The 25,810-nt window shown below is 49.2% G+C and overlaps 1 protein-coding gene across 3 annotated transcripts; it reads left to right on the top strand.

Annotated features, from left to right (window-relative positions):
- The first annotated feature begins 1,426 nt into the window (after positions 1–1,426).
- Positions 1,427–25,595, top strand: Ptdss2 (phosphatidylserine synthase 2). 3 transcript variants are annotated; one of them, XM_032891495.1, is made up of 12 exons: positions 1,427–1,659; positions 5,697–5,798; positions 13,108–13,190; positions 17,017–17,084; positions 21,065–21,199; positions 21,608–21,658; positions 22,194–22,307; positions 22,396–22,514; positions 23,768–23,882; positions 23,972–24,117; positions 24,220–24,405; positions 24,754–25,595. In XM_032891495.1, the coding sequence occupies exons 1-12, from the start codon at positions 1,544–1,546 to the stop codon at positions 24,938–24,940; spliced, it is 1,422 nt and encodes a 473-aa protein (XP_032747386.1). In that variant the 5' UTR covers positions 1,427–1,543; the 3' UTR covers positions 24,941–25,595. The 3 variants fall into 3 exon arrangements, with proteins under 3 accessions (XP_032747386.1, XP_032747387.1, XP_032747388.1); XM_032891496.1 differs by lacking the exon at positions 24,754–25,595 and having other exon boundaries at positions 24,203–24,400; XM_032891497.1 differs by lacking the exons at positions 1,427–1,659; positions 13,108–13,190 and having other exon boundaries at positions 5,696–5,798.
- The last annotated feature ends 215 nt before the right edge of the window (positions 25,596–25,810 follow it).

Here is a 25,810-nt window from a genome sequence, read left to right as displayed (position 1 = left end):
TCTGGGACCTGGAATGAAAGATCTGCACTAATGGTGCCATACCCAGTGACACGAGCAGAGAACTTCAAGTATCTTTGAGGAGGTCTTGTTCTTCTAATTTATGGTTTGTCAGTTTGAACAATGACAGGCTGACAAACGCACAACTTTTGGGCAAGCACGTCCTGATCTGGCCTTGAGCTTGTCTGGACTGGTGCCCCTACGGGTGGAGAAAAAGCCCACCACAGCCTTTCTTTTAAGCTGCTAGACCTTTGTTTCAGGTCAGGAGGGTGACGAAGAAACCAGAAGTTTGCCATCTTGGTCTTTCTTTGTTTTTTTCGAGACAGGGTTTTTCTTTGTAGCCTTGGTTCTCCTGGAACTCCGATCTGTAGACTAGACTGCCCCAAACTCGAAAAGCTCTGCCTGCCTCTGCTTCCTGAGTACTGGGATTAAAGGTGTGGGCCACCACCACTGGGCTGAATTTTGCCATCTTTAATATCCAATAGGCTCTCTTCCTATCTGTCTGCCTATCAGGGAATCTTTCTAACTCCTAGTCTCACTCAAAGGATGACCATGAACTTCCTGACTTATCTACCTCCACCTCAAAGTTCTGGGATTTCAGGCTGGTGACATAACTGAGAAAACTGAAAGAGGAATCACGATCTTAGACAACCCATTCTCTACCTCTGGCAAAAATGTGAGTACTTTTATCTGTACTAGTTTCAACCAAACAACTTTATTCATCCTGCTAATTTAAAGTAGTCATTAATTTTTATTAATCTTAAAATTCGAGACATTGTCTCACTGTGCAGCCTTGGCCAGTCTGGAGTCACTACCTAGACCTGGATGGCTTCAAACACACAGATCTTTCTGCCTCTGACACCTGAGTGCTAGGATTATGTCGGGCAATAATTATCTATCTATATCTATTTATTAGTGTATAGGTGTTTTGCTTGTGTGTATGCATCTGTACACCAACTGTTTGCAATGCCCTAGAAACTAGAAGAGGGCGTTGGAACCACTGAACTGAAGTTACAATATATTATGAGCTGCTACGTGGGCGTGAGAACCAAACTCCGGCCCCTAGAAAATCAGTCAGTGATCTATACTGCTAAGCCATTTCTTCATCGCCCCCACCCCTTTTCTTTTAATTCAAAGTTTGCGTAACCCAAGCTGTCCTTGAATTCATTCAATCCTCCTGCTTCAGCTTCCGGAGTTTAATTTGCATGCTAGGGCTGGCTATCACAACAGTTTAGATGAGTCTCTTTTCTGCGTCCCCAGAGAAATGTCTTCAGAACTTTATCAATATCAGCCACTGTCAGCCACTACTAGTTCAGTCTCTGTCAGGCGGAGCACGCCGCCGGTTTCCAAGCAACCGAACCGCATCCCTCCCATCTAGCTGCTTAGGGCCTGGGCTTCCAGCGCCCAGCATGCCCTGCGGCCGGGCGCGCACTACGCGTCCCACAATGCCTCACGGCCCCGCCCCACTCCCGCGGAGACCCCGCCGGGCAGTCCCGCGACCCCAGCCCACCGCCTGCAGCCTGGCGGGCTACGCTGGCTGGGAGCCATGTGGAGGGGAGAGCGCAGAGTCGCCGGAGGCTCGGGATCTGAGTCTCCGCTGCTCGAGGGCCGCCGCAGCACCGAGTCCGAGGTCTACGATGATGGCACTAACACCTTCTTTTGGTGAGGGTCTCTCCGCGTCGGGGTCGGAGTTAGGACAGATGGTTTAGTTTGGAGTCGGGAAACGTCAGGGCCCAGATCGTCCAGGGGAACGCCTCGCCAGAGCTCAGCGGCCCGCAAGCCGGTGGAACTCCCAGTGGTCGTCTACGTAGTGTTTTTTCGGGTTGGGGGAGCCCCGAGATGAGCTCTAGAAGGCCTGGCCACTATGTATTAGTGACTTTTAGGTTTCTCTTTTTGCCAAATAGCTGATGTTCTTCTGCTCTTCCCCGATAACATTGCCCTGAACTGGCCTGATGGGTATGGCATATCTGTGTGGTAGGTTTTGCTCACTGCTACCCTTTTCAGTGACCCTGGCTTGCACATCTCAACCTCTGACAAGTTTTGGGGTCAGGCAGCCCGGTCTGCCTTTTAGTGGAGTGAGTGCCTAGGAATTACAGGTGTTTTGCTTCTTTGAAGGACTATTGCCACTGCCCTGGCTGACCAGTTTAAGATGTAATCCCATGACCTTGGGCTAACCCTTCACCTTTCCTCGTTTGTAAGAAAGACAAAACTCATAAACGAGAGAGCACGCTTCATGAAAGGAATGGCTTTGTCTTTATTTCAGGCGGCTGAGTTTCCACCCACCTATGCAACACTGGTGTCCGAGGGTAGGCTTTGCAGACAAGTGGGACCCAAGTGCACAGAGACAATGTGTTCCCAGTGGAGGGGATGTTAGGTGGAAGTATCTCTGAGAGAACAGAGCTGTGGCAGTGCCCAGAGCACATCGGATCAGAGAGAAGCCTGTTCTGGAAGTGTTTGGATAATTCAGAAGGTGCCATTACACAGATAGGGTCCTCCGAGGGACTCAGTCCTATGCCAGCTTGTATCTCTGGCTTGCAAGTGGGAGTGGTAGCTGAGGCCCTGGTGAGATACAGTTGAAATAGCAGGAAAGTGGGTTGGGTGTGGGAGATAGCTTTGCAACTGGACCTTATGTTATTAGCACCTTCCCTGGGTTATGGACAGCTTCTGCGAGGAGATCCAACCAGAACCGCTTTTCTATATGATGCCTTCTGGTGACTGTGAAAACATTAGAAGGAAAAGAAACAGCATTGGGAAGGTAGAGGGGAGAGAAAGAGGGAGAGAGAGAGAGAGAGAGCAAGAGAGAGAGAGAGAGCAAGAGAGAGAGAGAGAGAGCGAGAGAGAGAGAGAGAGAGAGAGAGAGAGAGAGAGAGAGAGAGCGAGAGAGCATGGGGCAATTGAATTTGTGGGTATGGTGCCAGAGCTAGGGCCAATGGACTTCTCTGACCTTTGAGGTCCTTGGACATTGAAATGGCCTAGAAGTCAGGCTGTTGCAACCCTGTAACTGACCCCACATCTCAATCACATCCTGCCTGACGGGACAAACTGTTCCTTTTCCCTTGTAGGGAAGTGGTGCTAAAATCCCTGACCCACACCTGGTTTTTGTTTTTATAAACTTTGTATTGCCTTACTTGAGGGCCAAGAGATCTTTGTGACAGGAGCCTGCTCCTGGTTGCCTATTTAAATAAAGGACTCTAATTGGCCTTATATTCAGAGTGGTCCGAGAATTACTCAAGTGGGTATTTTAACATCATTCTCTATTAAGTAGCCTCCACCTCTTGGACAGGAGGGAGGCATGATATGGCCACTGGGCAGAGAATTCTGCCGAGGGTTTGTAGGCTTGCCTTTCGTGTTTTACATTCATTCATTCAGTCATTATTCTGTGTATGTTTTGGGGACTTATGCTGAGTGTCATTACTGTTTTAGGGGGTAGCTCAGGAAACTAAACAAGAGCTGGGATTCTGGCATAGACCTGGAACTGGAAGTTTTCTTTTGTGTATATTGATGTTCTGCCTGCATGTGTGTAAAACACGTATGCAATGCCCCTAGAAGCCAGAAGAGGGTGTTGGGTCCTTTGGAACTGTAGTTCCAGATTGGTGAGCTGCTGTGTGGTTGTTAGGGATCCAGTCTGGGTCCTTTGAAGAAGTAGCCTGTGTTCTTATTCTTTTTTTTTTTCGGAGCTGGGGACCAAACCCAGGGCCTTGCGCTTGCTAGGCAAGTGCTCTACCACTGAGTAGCCTGTGTTCTTAACCTCTGAGCCATCGCTCCAGCCCCCTACCACCCATTATCACTGTCTAACCCACTCCCGCCAGCATGGAGTCTGTGACAGTTTGAGAATTGGTAGTCTACACTTGGATCTTAGAGCTTCTAGTGAGCCGTCTAGGTGAGTTGGGCCAGCAATCACCAATCCCTCCTCAGTGATTCTTTATTTCTGCAGCTTCAGGCATAAGTGATCGGTCACCATGGGCCAGGGCTTACTAGCTTTGCCCACACTTAGCAAGCATGATTTGATAATTCATGCCTTTTTGACTATCAGATCAGCAGGCCAAGAAAGCCAATGTAATAGGCTAGAAGGCTCATGAAGACCCAACCTGGGACAGGCCTTGTCCCTCTCTTGGTAACGCCTTCATGTTTCCTTGGTTGGTTCCAGCAGGGCTGCCTTCCTACCCACTCAGCATGAGGAGCATGATCATCTCCAGGGAGGACAACAACTGGGTATTTTCCACTCATAGGGAGGAACCAGTTTGTCACCTTGCCTGCCCCTAGGCAGTGACTGGAGTCCCAAAATTTACATAGGTCAACTGTCCTATTGGGCCTGGTCATGAGACTCAGACCATCCCAGAGTGTGTCTGTGGTAGGGAAGAGTAGGAGGCCACTGCACAACAAGCCTGGCATTCTGGAAGGGGGAAGATGGCCTGCCTCAGCAACCTGTTGTGCCCTTTTCTCCGTGTGTGTGTGTGTGTGTGTGTGTGTGTGTGTGTGTGTGTGTGTGTGTGTGTGTGTGTGTGTGTGTGTGTGTGTGTGTGAGAGTGTGTGTGTGTGCATGAATGTGTATGTGTGCGTGTGAGTGTGTATGTGTGCGTGTGAGTGTGTGTGAATGTGTATGTGTGCGTGTGAGTGTGTGTGAATGTGTGTGTGTGAGAGATGGGGAGGGTGGGGGGGGTGGTGGATGTGTGGGTGAGTGAGTGTTGTAGAAGGTGTGTGTGAGTGTGTGTGAGTGTGTGTTTTGCAGGGTAGTGAGCATATGTCTCAGTGTGTGTGTGTGTGTATGTGAATGTGTGTGTGTGTGTGTGTGTGTATGTGTGTGTATGTGTGTGTATGTGTGTGTGAATGTGTGTGTGTATGTGTGTGAGTGTGTGTATGTGTGTGTGTGAGTGTGTGTGTGTGTGTGTGTGTGTGTGTGTGTGAGTGTGTGTGTGTGTGTGTGTGTGTGTGTGAGTGTGTGTGTGTGTGTGTGTGTGTGTGTGTGTGTGTGAGAGTGTGTGTGTGTGTGTGTGTGTGTGTGTGTGTGTGTTAGTGTGTTATGAGTTAGACAAGGAGGAGCAACAAGGTAGAGCTCACTCTTGAGCAACCATTGATTAAAAAGTCTGAAGTCTTCCCGCTGTGAGTCTGTTTGGCTGATGCTCTCCCTCCTGTTTCACCTTTCCCAGATCAGGAGAGACTGGGTTTGGGCAACTGTGTGAGTAATAGGGTGAACATTGACCTCAAGGGAAAGGTGTTATTGTTCAGATACTCCTGGTGTACTGAGAAGAAATAAAAGATAGTACTCCCTTTCAAGACTGTAGACAGCCAAGGATGTCCTTCACTTACTGGCCACTTCAAACTCCACAAGAAGATCCCTGTAAAAATAACAGTGAAACTAGCAGTACAGAAAGCAAGGAACTGAAGTAACTTTAAGATCTTCAGGAAAGAGCTGGAGAGTGTACCTTAGTGGTAGAGTACTTGTCTAGCATGTGAGAGGCCATGGGCCCAGCTCTTGTTACTGGAGAGGGGTTTGGGGAAAGCCTTCCACATTTTCCGTGTTACATGTGACCCTATCTAACTGTGCTGCAGGCAGTGCATGTCAACCCCTCTGGTACCCATGGGAATGGTCAGTCATCTTGGGAATGCACGCCAGCCCCCTCCTGTGCTGGGTGACTAGGTATCATGGGAGTACTTGGTGATCCTCCCTGCTCTGACACCACCTGTGTTTTTGGATTCAGGCGCGCCCACACCTTAACTGTGCTGTTCATCCTCACCTGCGCACTCGGCTATGTGACCCTCCTAGAAGAAACCCCTCAGGATACAGCCTACAACACTAAGAGGTAACTGCTCGTGGTCAGCGGGGGTGGTGCCCTGTGGTTCCTTGTGATTCTAAGTGCCTGGTGTCCACGCCTTCCCTGAAGCTGTGTAGTGTTTCCTGCCCAGGACTCTAGGAATATGTCACCTTCGAGGGCAGGGATGCTTTGCTTTAGCCTTCAGGGTGATTCCCGCAGCTGGGGTGCAGAAGCCTCGTGAGAGTGGCCACATCATCACACCGACAGCTCACTCACCCTCAGAGTGGCAGACTCCAGGACGTAAGGATTCTCAGATTGTCTGGGATATAGAGAGCCACCAGCAGTGAACCTTGTAATGGTACTTACGTCCTTGAGTACAACTGGGTGCTTCTGCTAAAACATTGCTGTCAGGCTGCTGGACCCTAGGGTCCCTTCTGCCTTTCTTGTGCAATATAGGTAACCCCCCTAGCTCATTTCCCAGCTTTCCTGGCCCAGTCTCTGGAAATTCTTTACTGCTCAATGACTTCCAGCTCATAGACAGCCTCTGAGGAGTGTTCTCTCTCTCTCTCTCTCTCTCTCTCTCTCTCTCTCTCTCTCTCTCTCTCTCTCTTTCTCTCTCCCCCCCCTCCCAACTCCCTCCTCCCTCCCTCCCAGGCCCTCTAGCCCTTCTGTAGTCCATCATGTCTGGCCTGGCCTGTGCGGTACTTCTGCTCATTCTCTCTGCAGGCTGCCTGTTCCTCCCTCCTTGCTTGGGAAGGCTTCTACCAGACTCTAAGTCTCAGGCGAGGCCTGTAAGCTCAGCATGCTCCTAAGGAGATGAGTTAATACTGAGAGAGGAACTTGTGCTTCCTGGCCACTGAATCAGGCCTGCTTTGTCCTCCCTGTCCTGGTGCAGACAGAGGGGCCATCTGCAGATACCGGCCTTGGGGCATGGAGGCAGTACTCTTGTTTGTGCCTGTATCTACTCAGGGAATTTTCAAGTAGAACTGGGTCTTAGCCAGGTATGGCTGCTCATACATGTAAACCTAGCACTTGGGAAACTGAGGCAGGAGGATTAGGAGTTCAAGGCCAATCTTGGCTACATGGTGAGTTCAAGACCAGCCTGTGTTACATGAGACCCCGTTTCAGAAAAACAAGCAAAGAGGACTTGATGGTGCGCACCCTTCTAGCACTGGGAAGCAGAAGGGCAGATCTCTATGAGTTTGAAGCCAGCCTGAGTTCCAGGCCAAAAAAGAAAAAAGAAAAGAAAGAAACAGCCAACTATAAAACCACAAAACTGTGTCTGCTGGCTTCCTCTGAATTCATCTGTGTGTACCCGGGAATAGTGGGTCAGTAGCATCTGCAAGGCACAGTAAGAAGTCCAAAAAGATGAGACAGGACTACACCTCAGGAGGTGTTCTCCAGAGACTGAATAGGTCACTCAGGAGCCTAGGGTTTCATCCTTAGCACCACACCCTGCACTCCAAAAAAGCTTCTCTATGTGAGAAGTGTAGCTGAAGATGCCCAGGTCTGATGTCACTGGACAGGAGTTGTCCCAAGGAAGAGTACAGTCCTCCCTCTGAAGAGCAGGAATGTACAAAGGTACCCTGGCGTGGTCACCAGTTACCTGCCAGAGCAGTTACAGAGGTGTTGTCCACCCAATCTGTTGGTCCTGTTGTCAATACTAGGTGACCCAGACCCTGGAGAATCCTAGAGCTCAGAGCCCCAAGTGTAAGGCGGGTAGCACTGTGGACCTATGTGGACACAGCCCTTCTTCATCCAGCACGGACCTCCCCCAGGGGGCACTGGACGTCTGTTCCTCATGTTCTTTGTCTCCCTCTTTCCTCTTTAAGAGCATGAAGGACTACCTTTCTGGCCTGTAATTCTGGTAGAGCCTGGAATCCACTATTTGCTCCTCCCTGAGACTATGGGAGTTTTCTTATGCGCTTAATAGAAGGCTTAGTGACAAGCATGCTGCCTGCTGAGCCATCTCACCAGCCCTATAGAGAATAATTTATAATTTCCGTGGTGTTTGGTTGTGTAGTTTTCATCACACTTGTTTTATGTTTGCATGTATATGTGCACTCAAGCGTGTAGACAGCACACGTGCACAAGAGTCAGAGAACAGCCGTGGGAGTCCTCTTTCTACCATGCAAATCCCAGGGATCGAATTCAAGTTGTCAGGCTTAGTAACAAGCATGTTACCTGCTGGGCCATCTTATCAGCCGTATAGAAAATATTTTATAATTTTTGTGGTGTTGCAGATGGAACTTAGACCTTTACATATCCCAAGCAAGCACTGTACCAAGACTTATTTCTTACTTACAAATTATTTTTGCTTATGTGTATGTATGTATTGGGATAGGTAAGCAGGTGTCCTCAGAGGCCAGAAGAGGGTGCCGAGTCCCCTGGAGCTACGAACAGTTGGGAGTCACAGTGTAGGTGCCCGAATCTGAACCTGGGTCCTCTATAAGAACATCAAATGCCTTTAGCCACTGAACAGTCTCTCCAGCTCCCCATGACTTATTTTAACATATTTCTTAAGACTTACTTCATTTTTATGTGCATATATGTGTGCCTGTGTGAGTTACATGTACTATGCACATATAAGTGCCCATGGGTATCATAGGTCATTGGATCCCCTGGATTTGGAGTTATAGTCAGTTATGAGCCTTCTGATGTGCGTGCTGGGAATGGAACCCAGACCCTCTACACCAGCAGCCAATGCTCTTAACTAGTGTGCCATCTCTCCTGCCCCTTTTGTAAAGACTTTCACTTCAACTTGTGTATCGGTGCTCCTTGTCTTTGAGATGTAGGGTGTGTTTCACTGTGTTGCCAGTCTTGTCCTGACATTCACTGTGTGGAGCAGGCGGTTCTGGAACTCACGATCCACTCACCTCTGCCTCCCAAGTGCTGTGATTAGTGAAGGCATGCTTTACCATTCCCAGCTGCCAGTTTGTTCTTGAACCTCAAGGCTCAAGTAATCCTATTGTCTCAGCCTCTTGAATAGCCAGGACTCTAGGCACAGACCACTGTACAGCTTTTTGCTTCTCAAATTAACCTTTTGGTCTATAATTTGATGCATTTCTACTGAAGTTCCAAGTTGGTAAGTTTGAGATGCACATACCTATGTGCCTGTTGCTGACTGAGGCAGCCTTGAGTCTCACACCATGTGTTGTGGTTTCCCAGCAGTGGAGTTGCTGTGTTACTTTCTGTGCCTGACTCCTTCCCCACACCAGGGGATGTGTATCTTTGTAGACTGTCAGTACTGTTGCTAAGCTGTCCCACACAGATGGCTCATGATTTATTATCTGAGGTGGTGGCCTGGGACACTTGAGGCTCTCTCACCTTCTCAGTTAGTGACCTGTCCATTCACACCTGTAATCTCATCGCTGAGTTGTTTGAAGCAGGAGAATCCTAGATTCAAGGTCAGTCTGGGCTGCATAGCAAGACCCTGCCTCCTTTCTCAAAGAATCAAAACGAAAACCTACCCCCTTTTTTTAAAAAGCAAACTCAATTAATAAGCCACACAATTAAAATCTGATGGTGTGCACGTGTGCTCCCAGATTCTGTGGAGTCCGAGGCAGGAGATTGCTTGATCTGAAACTAGCCTGGATAGCACAGTAAGACCTGTTCTCAAGAAAGTAAGGGAAAGACTGCATAAAAGCCAGTGAGATGGCTCAGCTGCTAAGAGTACTTTCTATTCTAATAGGGGAACCAAATTCAGATCTCAGCAGCTATGGCTCGTGGCTGTAATGGTCTGTAACTCCAGCTCCAGGGGATCTGACACCTTGTTGGCACCTACACATAATGTACACATTCTTGTGTATAAATATACACATACACTATAATTAAAAGTAATAGAAATAAGTCTTGGGGGAAAAAGACCTGAAAAGATACTTTACCAAGGAAGAAAAAGAGGAGAGAAACAGCGTATGAGAATGTTCACTGCTGATGTCCCAGGACTCCTCAGACTGAAAGCTGTGAGATTCCACCACACACCTCCAGCAGGACTGAACTGTAAGGATGATAAGGATTTGAAACAGCAGTAGCTCATTCATTACTAATAGGGATGTGACCACATTGGAAAGCAACTTAAGGAGCCTCTCTCTCTCTCTCTCTCTCTCTCTCTCTCTCTCTCTCTCTCTCTCTCTCTCTCTCCTCTCTCTCAATCTTATGTGTATGGGTGTTTTGTCTGTATGTATGTGTCTGGTGCTCATGATAGAACCCCTGGAGGTAGAGATGGTTGTGAGCTGTCTTGTGGGTGCTGGAAATCAGACCCGGGTATGCTGTGTGAGTATCCAGTGCTCTTAACTACTGGGCCATCTCTCCAGCTCCACTAAACTCACATGTGGTCCAGCATCATGCTTCTGCAGTGAGGTCAATGGGAGAACATTTGCTTTGCACTGTCTAGGCCCTGGCTTTCATTCCAAGTGCCACACACACACTGTCTTAGATAATGTAATGGCTGAGACCCTAAGAAGGAAGGTATACTGACAAGAGAGTCAATTTATAGATGCACAGGAGATGGGCTCTATAAGAACAGAGGCAGAGGCTGCGAGAGCTCATAGACTGGCTGACAGCCGAGCCCATGGGCACCTGTACAGTTGCTGCTGTTGTATCTTTGATTATGTGACAGATGCCAGAACCCAGTAGAGTTTTTAGGTCACCAGAGGACAGAGGTCAGTACTGCCCCCACTGGGAAAGATCAGAAACAAACTCCGATTTAGCTCAGTACAGATACAGTTAACAGAAATGTATGTGTCAGCTATAGTACTTCAGCCTTCCGAATCCACTAGCTTCATCTTTGAGGATTCAACCAATTTTTGAACCCTTTTGAAAGGGTCCAGAGAGATGGCGCAGTGTGCGAGAGGTCTGGCTGCTCTTCCAAAGGGCCTGGTTTGATTCCCAGCACCTGTATGGCAGCTCACAGCTGTCTGTAACTCCAGTTGTAGTTTCCTCCTGGACACTGCTCTGTAGACACTGCACACATGTGGTGCAGATATTCATGGAGGCCAAACACCCATGCACATGAATGTTCTAAAGAAAACATTGATGAACCACATCTACATTGAACTTGTACAGACTTTTTCCTTGTTACCGTCTATCATGTACTAAACCAGCTCTGTATATAGCAGCCACATTCTGTACAGCTAACATGCGATTTAGAGATGTTTTTAGGAAATGGGAGATATATGTGGCTATAAACAGATAACACTGTCTGTTAAAGATCTGAGTATTCACACATTTCATTATCTTTGGAGGATCCTGAATCCAGCACTCCACGGATAACAGGGTAATTGTATGTGTGTGGATATAGGTTAGTGAAGGCCACTTTCTGAACTCAGAACCTAAAGCCAGCCTTACTATAGTAGCAGCAGGTATACCCAGCAACCAGTGAGAGACCGAGACTTCTTAGAGTCATTCTAAGGACAGGACTGAGGCAAAAAAAAAAAAAAGGAGGGAGAGGAGGGGGAAGGCAGAGGGAAGAAGAAGAGGAGGAGGAGGGAGGGGGAAGAAGAAAAGGGGCCCCCAATGGCCTAGAGGTTCCTGTTGTGTCTGAAACTGAGAAAAGCCCATTAGTGCTCTCAGGTCAGGTCTCAGTAGTGGCCTAAGGCAGTCCTGAGCAGCCGTCCGTAAAGTGGTGTTGGAACATTACCTGGAGTATGAAATCTCATGTCCACACTGAGATAAGTTGATAAGATCAGTAAGTGGGCAGCAGGCATGCTTCCTGTTCAGAAGAGTCTCCTATGAACAGTAGGCTGTGCCCAAAGAGGCTTTAAGCCCCGCACCTTTTCTGATCCCTCAAGCTCAACAAGGGGATGGAGGATTGTTCTGTAGTAGAAAAAAGGCTGTGCTTGGGGTAGGCGTAGCGTCCTAAGAATCGGATCAGATCAACAGTGGGGACTGTGGGTGGCTGAGGAGCATTTGTCCCCTGGGTCTTCCTCCCCAAGCCCACAGCCATAGTCTTCCTATGAGGAAAGCAGCAGAGAAGTCTTCAGACAGGCCGACCAGTGCTGCACTCCCCCGGATCCCCAGAAAGAGCCTCCGTCTCCACCGGAGGAGACTGTGGAGGTGTGAGGCCCCACCGTCACATGGCCTAGGAGGACGTCCGGGGCAGAGGAGGCCTTTAGAGGGGACCGGGCAGATAGGATAAAGTGTGAACTTTATTTGCTTACAGGTTTAAGTGTAAGACATTCTCTTTTTCCTTAACATTACCTCTATCAAACGACACGTTTTCAGGTACTCAAGTACTTTTTCCAACCCATCCTTGTAAATGGTCACCCACACAAGCCTGTGTCCACAGGGGACTGTGTAGTTTAGGCACACTGGTGGCAGGTGCGCCACAGGCTTGTGTCAGGTAAGCAGAACAGCGGCGTCACTTTGTCTTGGTCTTCATTTCTGTTCTTTGGGGACTGGGAACTGTTTAACTGTCCCTCATCTGGTAGGACAGCAATCTACCCAGGAAGGCAGCTAATCCAGCCTGTGTCTTGTGTGAGGTGTCGCTTGCTTCAGGAGCCCTTCCAGGTTCCTTTCCCACCTCCTGTCTTGCTAGTGCTTCTGTGAAAGAGCTATGCTCGCTGTCCTCTGAGCTGAGCAGAGAGTGCTCTGTTCCTCCTGGCAGCATGGTATGGAGCCAGGTTGGAGACTAATCCATAAAGTCACATGTGCCTTGGAGGGCTGCAGATGTTCTGCTAAGATTGGGGGTGGCTCTCATCTTGGCTGCTCAGGGCAGGCAAGGAATACTGTTTTCTTGGCTCGTTCTGACCGCTGCCATGAGAGAGGATGTCAAGATGCTAAGGACACTCAGCAAGGGCAGGGCAGAGTGAGATCCGTATTCCATGAACACTGGTCCGGCCGGTCCTTAGCAGAGATGGCCTCACAGTGCAGTCCAGGCTTTGTGTGGACCATGCTTCTGCACCCCGTGCCCTGTTAGCAATGTTTTCTCTACATGCCGGTACCATCCTCCATCTTGTACCTCCAAGAGCACACACAGGTGCTGGAGGTGGTGACCCAACAGGACAGAAATTCTGGGCAGACCCATTAGGCCTGTGCTGTGAGGTAGCCATTAGATCCTGGTGTGTTTTACAGGCTTTATGAGGTCAAGTGAATTGGTGGTGACACTCTAAATGGCATGAGAAACCTAGCACATGGACGTCTGAGAGTGGTGCTGCTTGTGGATTGTTGCGGTGGAGTGAGCCATTGTGGGTCAGCCTCCTCCAGCCAGTGCCAAGTGGCTGCCAGACGGAGCTGTGGGCTATTTCCAGCATGGCAGGGACTAGCCTATCATGGGTGTCCGCTGGGGTCCCCGCTGCCTCCCACCTCTGCCTGAAAGAAGCCTGCACACACTGAGGGGCTGTTTGTTCTTTATTTGCAGAGGTATTGTGGCCAGTATTTTGGTTTTCTTATGTTTTGGAGTCACACAAGCCAAAGACGGGCCATTTTCCAGACCTCATCCAGGTAACGCGCCATTTCTTTCCATGTGTGCCACGTGACGCTTCTGTTCTGAGCAGCTGCTGTGTCTGTGCTGCTGGATGTGAATGTCCTGTCCCCTCTGCCAGCTCCTCCTGTGGCTGCTACCCACGGCACGGAGAGCTGACTGTACTTCCTGCACTCGTTTCTCCCCTGTCCTGTGGCTTTCTCACCTTCCTGCAGACCAGGGTGCCGGGGATCATAGGAGGGGCTGGAGACTAGAAGGAGCCTGAGTACTGTCTCCATCACCCCCACCCCAGGTTCTGACAAATCTTTGGCATCAAATTTGCCCCCCGTGAACCTCAGCTGGAGGACACAGGCCACCCACTTGCCTGCTCTGTTGGCCCGAGCTCAGATGAGGAGAGGAGGCCCTTGAGGCTACAAGTTGGTTGGTGTCATTTCTTAAGGGCCTTGGCATAAATTGAAGAACATGATTCTTTTCTGCCTCAATGGGAGTATAAACTGTGAAAATACAGAAACTATTTTTAGGCATTTTAAAAAATAAACACTTAAATTGGGATGTGCTGTGCATATTTACTTCCTTACTTTTGAGGGTCGCACTGTCGCTCAGGCTGTTCTCCAGTTCTTCCCAGAACTCCCTTCTGAGTACTGGGACCACAAGTGAGTCCCCCAACATGGCTGGTTTTCCTGGGTTTTGTTTATATATATATTTTTTTGTTTTTGTATTTGTTTTGCAAAGTGGGCAGTCTTGGGATTTTTCCCATATGTATCTGTGTGCTTACTTGTTTAACCAACCACTGTAGGAGCAAGAGATAAGGGATTAGCCTTGAGGTTGTTAGCCTTCCAGGATGGGGAATGTCTGCCAAGGGTGAGGCTGGGAGCACAAGTCCCCTGTGGTGCTGAAGCTCTGAGCTGGGCCCTGGAGGACCTGAGCAGGCTCTGTTTTGTGATTGCTGCTAGATTACTGAGCAGCCTCAGAGCCTCAGTGGAGATTTGAGCCAGAGCCAGAATGGTGAAATAACTAAAAAGTACCCCATTCATTTTAGCAGCAAGTATTTAATTGTGATTTGTTTTGTTTTTTTGTTTTATGAGACAGGGTCTATGTGGCCTTGGCTGACCTAGAACTACCTCTGTAGACCAGACTGGCCTTGGACTCTCAGAGATCCTCCTGCCTCTGTCCCCTCAGTGCTGGGATTAAAGGCGTGAGCTACCCCTGCCCAGCTTATTTGTGATTTTATTTATTTATTTATCGTATGTAAGTACACTGTAGCTGTCTTCAGACACACCAGAAGAGGGCATCCAGATCTCATTTACAGATGGTTGTGAGCCACCATGTGGTTGCTGGGAATTGAACTCAGGACCTCTGGAAGAGCAGTCAGTGCTCTTAACCACTGAGCCATCTCCAGCCCCCGTGTGATGTTTTAAGATGCCATTTTTGAAGTAAGTTTCTTTCCTGATGATGATTTGTCCTATGGCACAGTGAGGAAAATCAGTAGAACCTGTAGAATTATATTTGGAGTTGACACTCTCTATTTTGTAATTTAATTATTACGCACACTCACACATGTATATTTGGTGTATACTGGAAAGGAAAGATGCATAATTTTCGGTGTTAGAGTTGTACAGATTGCTTTGTTACAATAAAGCTATATGTGTGCAGGGATACGATCTGATTGCTAAGGGCTTGTCCTGTTTTTGAAGGAAGAGAGCTATAAGCCCATACAGTAAGGCATGCTTCCTTTCAAGAGCCTCATCTCAAAGAGCATGGCAGATAGGACCACACTGGCTAACTGGCTGTAACTTGCTTCTGCACTTGGCTCCTGGACTCTTGGATATCTCCAAAACATGCAGGTTCTATAGCCCAGAGGAACAAGCCCTATATCATGGCAAACAGAAGTCACCATGTCTGAAAGGTTTTAGGACTTTTGGAGGTTCCCATAGGACTCTGATCTAAGCAACTACAGTTCCAGCTCCTGGTACTAGAATAATTTCTCCTCTCCTCTTCTGTCTGTCTGTCTGTCTGTCTGTCTGTCTGTCTGTCTGTCTGTCTCTCTCTCTCTCTCTCTCTCTCTCTCTCTCTCTCTCTCTCTCTCTCTCTCTCTTTCTCTTTAAATAGGGTCTCATTGTGTAGCTCTGGCTACCTAGAACTATATTGAACAGGCTGGTCCCTGTCTCCTGAATGTTGGGATTAAAGGCGTGTTACCAAGCCCAGGAGTCCTCTCCTGACATGCATGCTCACCTGTGGCTTACTTTGAGAACTTTGTTCTGCCTTTCCTGCTAGTGTAGTTGCTTTGCATAAGCTCCAGGCTTCTTCACCATTCTGTCTTATTCATGTAGTAAGTCTGTCCTCAGCCACCTCCCACCTCACTTTTTGTTGATATACTGAACATGGACCCAGGGCCTCTAGTGTAAGGATCTGTGCTGTAGCTGAGTAAGAGGTCAATGCTTTGTGAGAGGGACAGCTCAAAGGGCGTCCACCCCAGGGAGGAGGGCTCCCTGCCCTACCTACTGGTCTGCTCTTAGGAAAACCCAGTCAGTCTGCCTCAACCGGGGCTATTATCTGCCTGGCCTCATTAGAACAGCAAAATGAGGCTTCAGATGACCCGCCTGGGGAATTGCTTTATTTGGAAGCTGTAATTGGCTGTGATGCCAAGTGAATACCTTGGAACAGGTCCTGGTTCTTTTGAAACTGCCCCCCTCCGTTCAGGTTTTTGTTTCTGTTTTTGTCTTTTTTGCAGTGCTAGGAGCTGAACCTGGACCTCATTTGTCCCATACAAATGTGCCCTACTGAGCTACAACCCCAGCCCCTTCCCAAAAGCTCGGGTTCAGTGCCATCCCCGGCACTGCTGAATTGCTTTTGATCCTTTCTCACATTTTATGCTGAGGTAGACAAGGGACACGGGCATCAAAACAACCAACACAAGAACAAGTCAGGGGTTTGGGTGAGGGAGGATGTAGAAGCGGCCGGGTATTTAGGATGGGCCTAAAGGAGGCAAAGGTCAGATGACTCTGCTTCTGATTCGGACGCTTCTTGGAAAGAATACAGGAAAGATGGGGAACAGCAATAGCTGAAGAGGTGATGTCAGCCTCAGAACCGATGACATAAAGGTTCCTGTTGGGGAGATGTGGCCTTAGGTGTCTGCTCTTCTCTCACACACACACTCCAGGGGTAGAGGTCATCTTGCTACCCTCAGCTGGTGAAGATTTTCATGCAGGCTCTTCCCCTACTTCAAGTATGAAGAACATTCATAACCATCATCTAAATATGAGAGTAACATGAGCAAATTCCATCGAGAGCTTCCTACATCGTGTTTCCTGTCTGTCAGGATTGGTCATTCTCAGTTAAGTAGATCAGGTCACACACCTTTAATGCACAGAACCTCCTTGGCTCTTTAGTACTATACTGTGATCCGGGATGGAGGGGCATTTCAATAGAAGTCTGCTGATACAGTTTGTGTTAAAACGCTTTCCTAAATGCAGAAGACTAAAACTTCATACTCATTCATGATAAGAAATTGAACATATTAGAAGTACAAGGTTTTCATCCCTGAAAGAGGTGTCCAGCAGAGCGAGGTGCAGGATAATTAGCTCATCCAAGAGCAGCATGCTGCCGTCACTATTACCAGTATCATAGGCCTTCTGTGCCTCCAGCTAGGCAAGCGAAGACCTCAGGACTCAAGCGGAGGAAAACATTTCACATTCCATAGGGAGCTCTGCGTATTTAGTCCTTGCTTATAAAGATTCTATGAATGACACCTAAGTATCCCTTTAAAAACACTGTCTTTGATCTGGGGCTGGGTGGGGCCTAGCGCCCCAGAGCAGAGCCCCTGACATTGTTGTTATCTTGTTGTAGCTTACTGGCGGTTTTGGCTGTGTGTTAGTGTGGTCTACGAGTTGTTTCTCATCTTCATCCTTTTCCAGGTAAGCAGCTTTTCTTGGTTGATAAAATAGGATTAGATAATAGAAGAGGCCTGAATTCTCAGGCCCCAGAGTGCTGGCAAGAAGCCAGGCTGGACCAGCACAGGTAGACACAAACTGTCTGGCGTCCAGGCAGGCCCGTACGGAGGGGTGTCTTAGTGTGGGTGCAGGCACAGGCTGTTGCCATTTCTGTATGCAAGCGGGGACAGACAGAGAAGACAGCTCATGTGATTACGACAGGTGAGGTGCAGTCCAGCAGATGTGCCCCTGGCCTGTAGCTGAGGAGCTGCAGCTTCAGGAACTTTGGCCTACCTGGGACCCGAGGAGCTGGTGGGATTGGCAACTCACTGGGGCGGTGGGGTGGGAATGGAGTGTTATATTATGTGCTCACTAATGGTCCACGCTGCCTCAGTCACTGAATTCTGAGCTCCATGAGTGAGTGGTGAGGCATTTGATTGTGCTAACTCCACCATCTGGGGGCAGTTATGCAAGCCTGAGCCCCTGTGCATGTACAAACATCCTAGCAGACCCAGAGCAGTTCTATGTCTAGAAAACTCACTCAGATATCTTTGATAGTCCCTCTCTTCTACCCTCCAGTCACCTGCCATCTGTCTGAGAACGCCCTGAGTGGACCTTGTGAACCCTTGCTAACCTATATCTTATCTCCGCTATATCATCGGCACAGTGCCTTTCCTATGGCTGAGAGACATTTTAGGACCCAAGAGGCATTTGGTTTCCAATTTGGAGCTTCTGTGACTCAAGCTGCTCTCAACATTCCTGTCAGGGCTTGTCAGACACAAAGTTCCATTTCTCTCCTAGACAGGCCCATAGTGGTCTCACTGGTCACATCACACAGTGCCTTTAATGTTTGAGGAACTGCCAGACTGCCTTCCAGCATGGCTATGTCATCTAGAGATCCCACCAGCCCTGGCCTAGGATTCCTGCTGCTTTATACCCCGTCTTTCAGTTCTGTTGTGTGAGTGCTGAGAGGTGGGATTGCTGGTAGTTAATGGAGTTATATCCTAATGGGTATAAGGTGGCATCTCTTAGTTTTCTCTTTTTTCCTGCTACGGATTCACTTGAAAACACCGTAGCATACCTAGGTGTCTCGTCTTTAGGGCTCCTCTAGGCTGTGTAGTTCTCAGGCTGAGCCTGCTACTGATGGGCTGGCAGCTCTGCAGAAGCATGGTGGGCGTCTGGTGGGTCACGTGGCAATGCAGCCTTCCGTACTTTGTACTTCTCTTTCTTTTCTTTTCTATTTTTTTTTTTAAGATTTATTTTATGCACGTACACTGTCACTGTCTTCACACACCAGAAGAGAACATCTGATCCCATTACAGATGGTTGTGAGCCACCATGTGGTTGCTGGGAATTGAACTCAGGACCTCTGGAAGAGCAATCAGTGCTCTTAACCACTGAGCCATCTCTCTAGCCCTTGTTCTTCTCTTTCAAGATTATCCTGTGTCAGCTGATCTCCTGCATTTCCAAATGAATGCCAGAATCACTTTCTGGCTTTGTTAAAGAGCCCATGAGGTTTCTTTTTCTTTCTTTGCAATGCTAGGAATGGAACCCAGTCCTCCTGTATGCTAGGCAAATGCTCTACTACTGAACCCCACCCCAGCCCTAGCAAGTGATATGTTGACAGTGGTAGCATTGGTTAGTTTAGAATGCTGCCATCCCAGCATTATTAAGTCTTGCAGTTCATGAACATGAAGTATCTTTTACTGCTTTTTTAAAAATTTATTTATTTTATGTATATGAGTACACTGTCACTGTCTTCAGACACACCAGAAGAGGGCATCAGATTCCGTTACAGTACTTAGAACCTCTGGAAGAGCAATCAGTGCTTTTGTATTTCCATTGTTAGATTATTCCCAAGTCTTTTATTTGCTAATAGGATGTAGAAGTAGTTTATCTTTGTGTTGACTAGTGTCCTGTGGCCTTGCTAAACTTACCAGCTCCAGTACTTCTGAAGGGTTTGCTGTCTCCAGCCCCTGCCATCTGCGCCAAGATGCTGCCACACTTCCTTGCAGTCTGCTGTCTTCTACTTCCTACTCTTTCCTGACTCCCTTAGCTGGGCCTTCCAGAGACTGATCACAAGCATGGACCTCCTTAATTGGTTCTCAGCCTTACAGGAGTATCTTTCTGTGAGGTGCAATCTGAGCTCTCGCTTTTCTCAAAGTGTTCACCAAGTAGGAGCAGTTCAGTTGTAGCTGGTTGAGTGTTTTCATTATTAGACTTTAAGCTATTTGGTTTTGTCAAATACATTTTCTGCACTAAGTAAAATGATTATGTGTGATGATGGTATTTACACTAATAATTTTTAAAATGTGGTTCATTTGGGATGTTCTGGTTTGGTTTGGTTTGACTTGGTTTGGTTTTAGACAGGGTCTTGTTGTATAGCCAAGGCTGGCCCTGAGCTTGCAATACATTTAAGTCTTCCTGTTTCTACTTCCCCGAGTCAGAGGTGTGCCTGCCATGCCTGGCATGATTTTCTTCTTGGAAGCTATGGGCATTCCTGAGGGGAGGAGGTGGCGTCTAGCGCCATCTGTAGTCTGGATCCAGTCTCCTAGTCTTCTGTCTAGGATCTTCACAGCCATGTGCATGAGATGCTTTCTTTGGCATCACATTTGTCTGATGTATTTCTTCGGATTTGGCCAGATTTAAGGTATAAGCCATCTGTCAATGGGGCTTCCTGGTAAGACTGACCTTGATCGTGGGGAGGCTCCCAGGGTCTCCTTCATATAGTGCCTTTTACTGCCTGTTTCAGTCTGCTCTCTGGGAGGAAGTTTCTATGTGCTATCCTTGTCCGGGTAGGAGCTAGAACTTGGGCTCCACTACCTCAGGGTTGTGTATCTGTGTTATGGAATTCCTCTTGAGGAAAACCTGTCTCTTTCCAACCATGTGTTAAGTATCTAATAATTTGCTGTGATCAGCATGACTCAAAGTTATTTTGCTCAGGTTGTACTCAAATCTGCTTTTTATGTTTTTGCTGGAGTTCTTTAGGCCTGGGCAGCTCTCCTTTCGCTTCTATCTGTTTGACACACCCCCTTCTAGAAGGGTTCTTGGTTTTTTGTCTGTTGAAGCACTGCCTGACTCATACCATAGGATGTTCCAATTATGTGCACCTCCTGCTTGAGCCCTAGAATCGGTTATAGAACTCTATCTTGAAAGTCTTCCTGCAATGTAGTGACTTTCTTTTCCCACCATGTGCCCTCCATAAGAGTGCTGTGGCATCATGGGGTTTCTGCATGGTGATCAGAAGCAGCATTTGTTTTGCAGGTATTTTAAAACTAGAAACAGGCACCCTTGATCCTAAATTTCTGTCAAACTTAGAACTAGCCTTCAAGCTTAAGCTGGAAGGTGGTTTCAGGAGCACTCCTGCCTCAGCATGTCCTCCAACCTTGCTGGTTTCCAGGGCACACGGCATTAACAAGATGGCCGTCTGTGGAGCCTGCACCAGGGACAGGTGAGCCCTGACTTTCAGTCTGTTCCATCTTCAGTCCTGTCCAGCTCACTTTTGCCTCCTCTGCTAGACCTCTACTTTCTCATATGGTCTCTAGGCCTTTGAAGCCTCTCTTTGTCCTGGCTTGAGGTTTGATCCACAGGCCCCCTCCTCTTTTGTGTCCAAAAATGCTTCGTCCACCACGGGGACAGAACTCTTACCAGCTGCTGCATATCCAGAAAGACTGCTTGTGCTTGACGGAGTGCTTGGACATGGCCCTGGTCTGTGTGGGAGGGCAGCAGTACAGGGCTGCCTCTTGTGGATAGGAATCTAATCCAATATGCACTGGGATTGGAGGGACTAGCATTTGTGCCCTAGCGGCTCACTTGGGCTCAAGGCACCCTCAGGTCCCCAGCCCTGGCTGGGGTGGCAGAGCGGCTGTCCTGTAACATACTGACCAAGACAGAGGTCACACTACAAACCACTCCATCCCGGCTGCCTTGCTAAGCCTCACTACACTAAAGGCTCCACTTTGCAGACAGTCCATGATGGCCGGCAGTTTCTGAAGTATGTGGATCCCAGGCTGGGAGTCCCATTGCCAGAGAGGGACTACGGCGGCAACTGCCTCATCTATGATGCTGACAACAAGACTGACCCCTTCCACAACATCTGGGTAGGGTGTTCTCCACTACAGGGCTTCTATAGCCCAGGACTGCCCTTGGTTTTATGGGATCAGGAAGGTTCCCCTGCAAGACTGTACATGCTCTTGCTTTTCTTCAGATTCCTATGGGGTAGAGTAGGCCTGTGGCCTTGTTCATGTTAACTGAGGATTCATCAGAGGGGCATCCTGGTCTCTATTGCCAGTGTGGTCATCCACATAGCAACATACTTGCCAGGCTCTGCCTTGGCATCAGCCTGGAGAGCTGTGAGTGGGAGGTGAATGACCCTGGGCCTCTGCACAGTATGAGGTTGTATAGTCCCTGGAGACTTGCCCAAGATACCACAGGGGAGGAGACTGCCTAATGGAGGGGCTGCCTGAGGTGGGGGCTGGGCCTCAGGATTGCATCCTTGTTACCTACAGGACAAGCTGGATGGCTTTGTTCCTGCACACTTCATTGGCTGGTATCTGAAGGTAGGGTAACCCAGCTGGCTGACACCCTGGTTCTGTTTAGTTCCCTTTTTCTCATGTCTTGGTCCACACTTGACCTGAGTGGTAGGCGGGTGAGCCCTGGTGAGGAGGCACTGTGCCATCCTGGAGAATATGTACAATACCAGAAACTCGCCCTTCTCTCAGGAGGGCTCAGTGCTAGTGCCGACCCTGGTCTCCAGGCTAAGCCCTGCTCCAAGCACTGTGGCCAGTTAGGAAGGCGAATGAGAGAAAGGGCAAGACAGGAAGCCCAGGCCAGTCTGGGCCCCAGGTGCACCCCCACAGCAGTGCTGCCTGTCAATCCCAACCCATGGCTTGAACCAGACCTCCTGTTAGAGCACAGTGCCAAGTCTCTGGGCCCCTCCATGTTGGCTGAAAATCTTCACATTGGAATGGTGGGTGCCCATCTGCACAGTTGCTGGGGAACTGCTGGGACTGGGGGCAGGCAGCAGGATTGTGTGTTTGAGGGGTGCTGTGGGGAGAGTGGCAAAGCCTGACGGGAGCTGTCTGGCCCTCACAGACCCTCATGATCCGTGACTGGTGGATGTGTATGATCATCAGTGTGATGTTCGAGTTCCTGGAGTACAGCCTGGAGCACCAGCTACCCAACTTCAGCGAGTGCTGGTGGGACCATGTAGGTGCAGCGGGCAAGGCACAGCCTGGGTGGGCCGGGGCCTGTCGTCTCAGGCCTTATGGTTAATTCCTCTCCTTTCCTGACCCAGTGGATCATGGACGTACTTCTCTGCAACGGGCTGGGCATCTACTGTGGCATGAAGACCCTCGAGTGGCTGTCCTTGAAGACATATAAGTGGCAGGGCCTCTGGAACATTCCAACCTACAAGTACATCTTGGGAGTTATAGAAGGGAACCACGGAGCATTGGGCCCCTAAGGACAAGGCCTTGGTACTTGGGAGGGTGGCAAGCAAGACATTAGAGTGGTAGTCAACTGTTAATCTTCCATCTGACTCCCTGGCTTGCTTCTCTCAAGAGGCTGTGGGCCTGATCTCTTTCTACCTCACTCAGCCTAGGTTGTCCTTAGACTTGCTCTGCAGTCTAGGAGACTCTTGCCCCCACCTCCCAACTCCCAGGAGTCCTAAAGTGTACCCTATACCCAGTTTCTCTGCTACTTAGAGGATTTAAGAAAAAGAAATTATACCTGGAATGGTGGTATATACCTACAGAGTCCACCGCGTGGGAAGCTGAGACAGAAGAATTCCTTGAGCACAGAAGTTCAACTTTAGTCTAGGCAGTCCCTTAAGACTCATCTCAAAAACCCAGAAAAAGTGGGAGCTGAGGATGTAGCTCAGCTGGTAGAGTGCTTACCTACCACTCTCAAAGCCCTGGTGGGTTCCTTACCCAAAACCACAGGATCCAAATGTTCTGTAATCCCACATTTGCTGTTGTTGTAAAAGCAGATCAGAAGTTCAGAGTCATCCTCAATATATAGTAAGTTTGAGGCTAGCTAGTCTTAGCTACATGAGATCTTATTTCAACAAATGAAAATAAAAATTAGCCAGGCATAGTGACACATGCCTTTAATCCCAGGTAGGCAGGTAGATCTGTATGGATTGGAGACCAGCCTGGTCTACATAGTAAGACCTTGTCCCAAACAACAAAAAGCAGAGTTTATCCCAGGACTTGGGAGGCAGAAGCAGGTAGGTCTCTTGAGTTCAAGGTCAGCCTGGTCTACATAGCAAGTTCCAGAACAGCCAGAGCTATACAACAGAGAGACCATGTATCAGGAGAAAACAACAACAAAAACAAATAAACAGAGAACATGCTAGACAAGCCATGCAAGATAGTTCTAGCACTAGAAAGGTGGGGGGCAAGAGGATTGAGACCCAGGGCCCTGGCACCACAAACGAGAAAAGACCTGGGTACAATATGGAACAAGGCTCCCCTCCTGTCTGGTTGCCTTGGCCATGGTGATAGCCCCCTCTGAGTAGCTATGTAGGATTTTGAACAGGGAAGAGCCTTGTGTCTGCTGAGGAAGGCAATACGCACTGGCTCATAGGTTCTGGCTGTAGCTCTGTGACTTGAATAAAGATGGTTGACTGGCCATTGCCCTCAGGCTGCTGACTCTCTGGTTCCCAGGGGCAAGATGAAGAGGATTGCCTTTCAGTTCACACCTTACAGCTGGGTACGCTTTGAGTGGAAGCCAGCCTCCAGCCTGCACCGCTGGCTGGCCGTGTGTGGTATCATCCTGGTGGTAAGTCCCAGCGGCCTGGTGACTGGGTATCCATGCAGTACCAATGGTCAGTTCTAGAACTGATGAACTGACCATCTTCCATCCCCTAGTTCCTGCTGGCAGAGCTGAACACATTCTACCTGAAGTTTGTGCTTTGGATGCCCCCTGAACACTATCTGGTCCTTCTGCGTCTGGTCTTCTTCGTGAACGTGGGTGGTGTGGCCATGCGTGAGATCTATGACTTCATGGATGAATTGTGAGGGCTGCCATAAAGCCTCGGGGGTGGGATGCCAGAGCCTGGGAGCCCCAAGGGCATTTGGGGTGCTGAACAAGCCAGGCAGCTACTGCCTCTCTGCAGGAAGCCCCACAGGAAGCTGGGCCAGCAGGCCTGGCTGGTGGCAGCCATCACAGTCACAGAGCTGCTCATCGTGGTGAAGTATGACCCGCACACACTCACCCTGTCACTGCCCTTCTACATCTCCCAGTGCTGGACTCTGGGCTCCATCCTGGTGCTTACATGGACTGTCTGGCGCTTCTTCCTGCGGTGAGTGGGAGTGGGACCCCAGGTCATGAGGCCTCACTGTGAGTGCTTTCTGTCCCCCTCTTTGGTTGAATACAGACAAGGCTCTAACCATTCCCTACCCTGCCTTGCCTTGTGGCTCTTTCGGCCTTGGCCCTTGTTCTCTCTGTGAGTCTCTGTGACTCTGCCTAGTAGATCCAGGTTCTTGAGGCTCGAGGTGACCTGCCCTGCCTGTAGCTCGCTCTCTACTTAGCTATTCCTAGATTATAGCACATGGAGCCTCTCGAAGAACAAAGTTATCCAGGTGTCTGTGGGGCCTGTGCTGGGGACTGCTGCAGGAGCAGGTAGTGAGGTGGCTGTGCTGCCCCACAGGGACATCACCATGAGGTACAAGGAGACCCGGCGACAGAAGCAGCAAAGTCACCAGGCCAGAGCCATCAACAACGGGGATGGGCACCCAGGGCCGGAGGATGACCTGCCAGGGACTGGAACTGCAGAGGAAGAGGGGACCACCAATGATGGTGTACCTGCTGAGGAGGGGCCCTCAGCTGCTTCATGAGCCTCTCCCTCTTCACTGGCCGTGTGCCATAGGGCTGTCCCATTTCTCCCATCCTCATGCTCCCTGCTTCAGAGGAGGTGGGGTTAGGGCTTCCACACTCCACGAGGGGCACCTGAGTGTACATGTTTGTGTGCAGGTAGGTGTATGCACATATTGGCTCCTGACACTTGACCGGGGCTGTGAGCTAAGCAGTGAGCCTGGGACTTGCTGTAGAGCAAGAGTCCTGCTCTGTCCTTCTGCCTGGTCAATCAAGGCCCTGATCCATGGTCCCCTTGTGCTCAGTGTCAGCACAGGCTAGGAGAGGTATCTCAGTACCTTTCTCCACCCTCTATGGGGTAGGCAGAAGCCCCATGAGACCCTGCGGTCCCACCCAACTTACAGCAGCACAAGTGAAGGATATAATACCAAGACGGCTGCAAAATGGTGAGTCTGGAGTCAGGGCTGAGCCATTTCCTCTGGAGCCTTCCCTTAACCAGGACTATGAACTGAGGGGTGTGTATGTGGAGGTCACAGATTGGCCTCTTGCGGGGCATCAAGTCAGAAAGTCTAACTTGGAGACCTGTACCCAGGTGCTAGGGTATTGTCACCATGGCTCCCTGCGTTTATAGTCGTACCCTTGAGCAAACAGAACAAATAAAGTGATGATGAAGGTGCACAGCCTCTGGCTGCCCTCTCTGCCCCATGCTCCCAGACGCCTTGCAGAGTGACAGACTGCCCCTCCCCCCATTCGTGTGTGCACATGTCCATGCAGGATACGGTTCTCACAGGCCTTTGAGGGCTTGTGGGACACAGCTCTCCTAGGGCAGGCATAGCTGCTCACAGAACAGGTCCTGGGCAGCTACCCCTGCCTGCCACATTGTTTCTTACTGG

This window comes from Rattus rattus, chromosome 2, assembly GCF_011064425.1.
Source record: "Rattus rattus isolate New Zealand chromosome 2, Rrattus_CSIRO_v1, whole genome shotgun sequence".
Lineage (NCBI taxonomy): Eukaryota > Metazoa > Chordata > Mammalia > Rodentia > Muridae > Rattus > Rattus rattus.
Note: the sequence above shows the minus strand (reverse complement) of the source record. Positions and strands in the feature narration are given on the sequence as shown.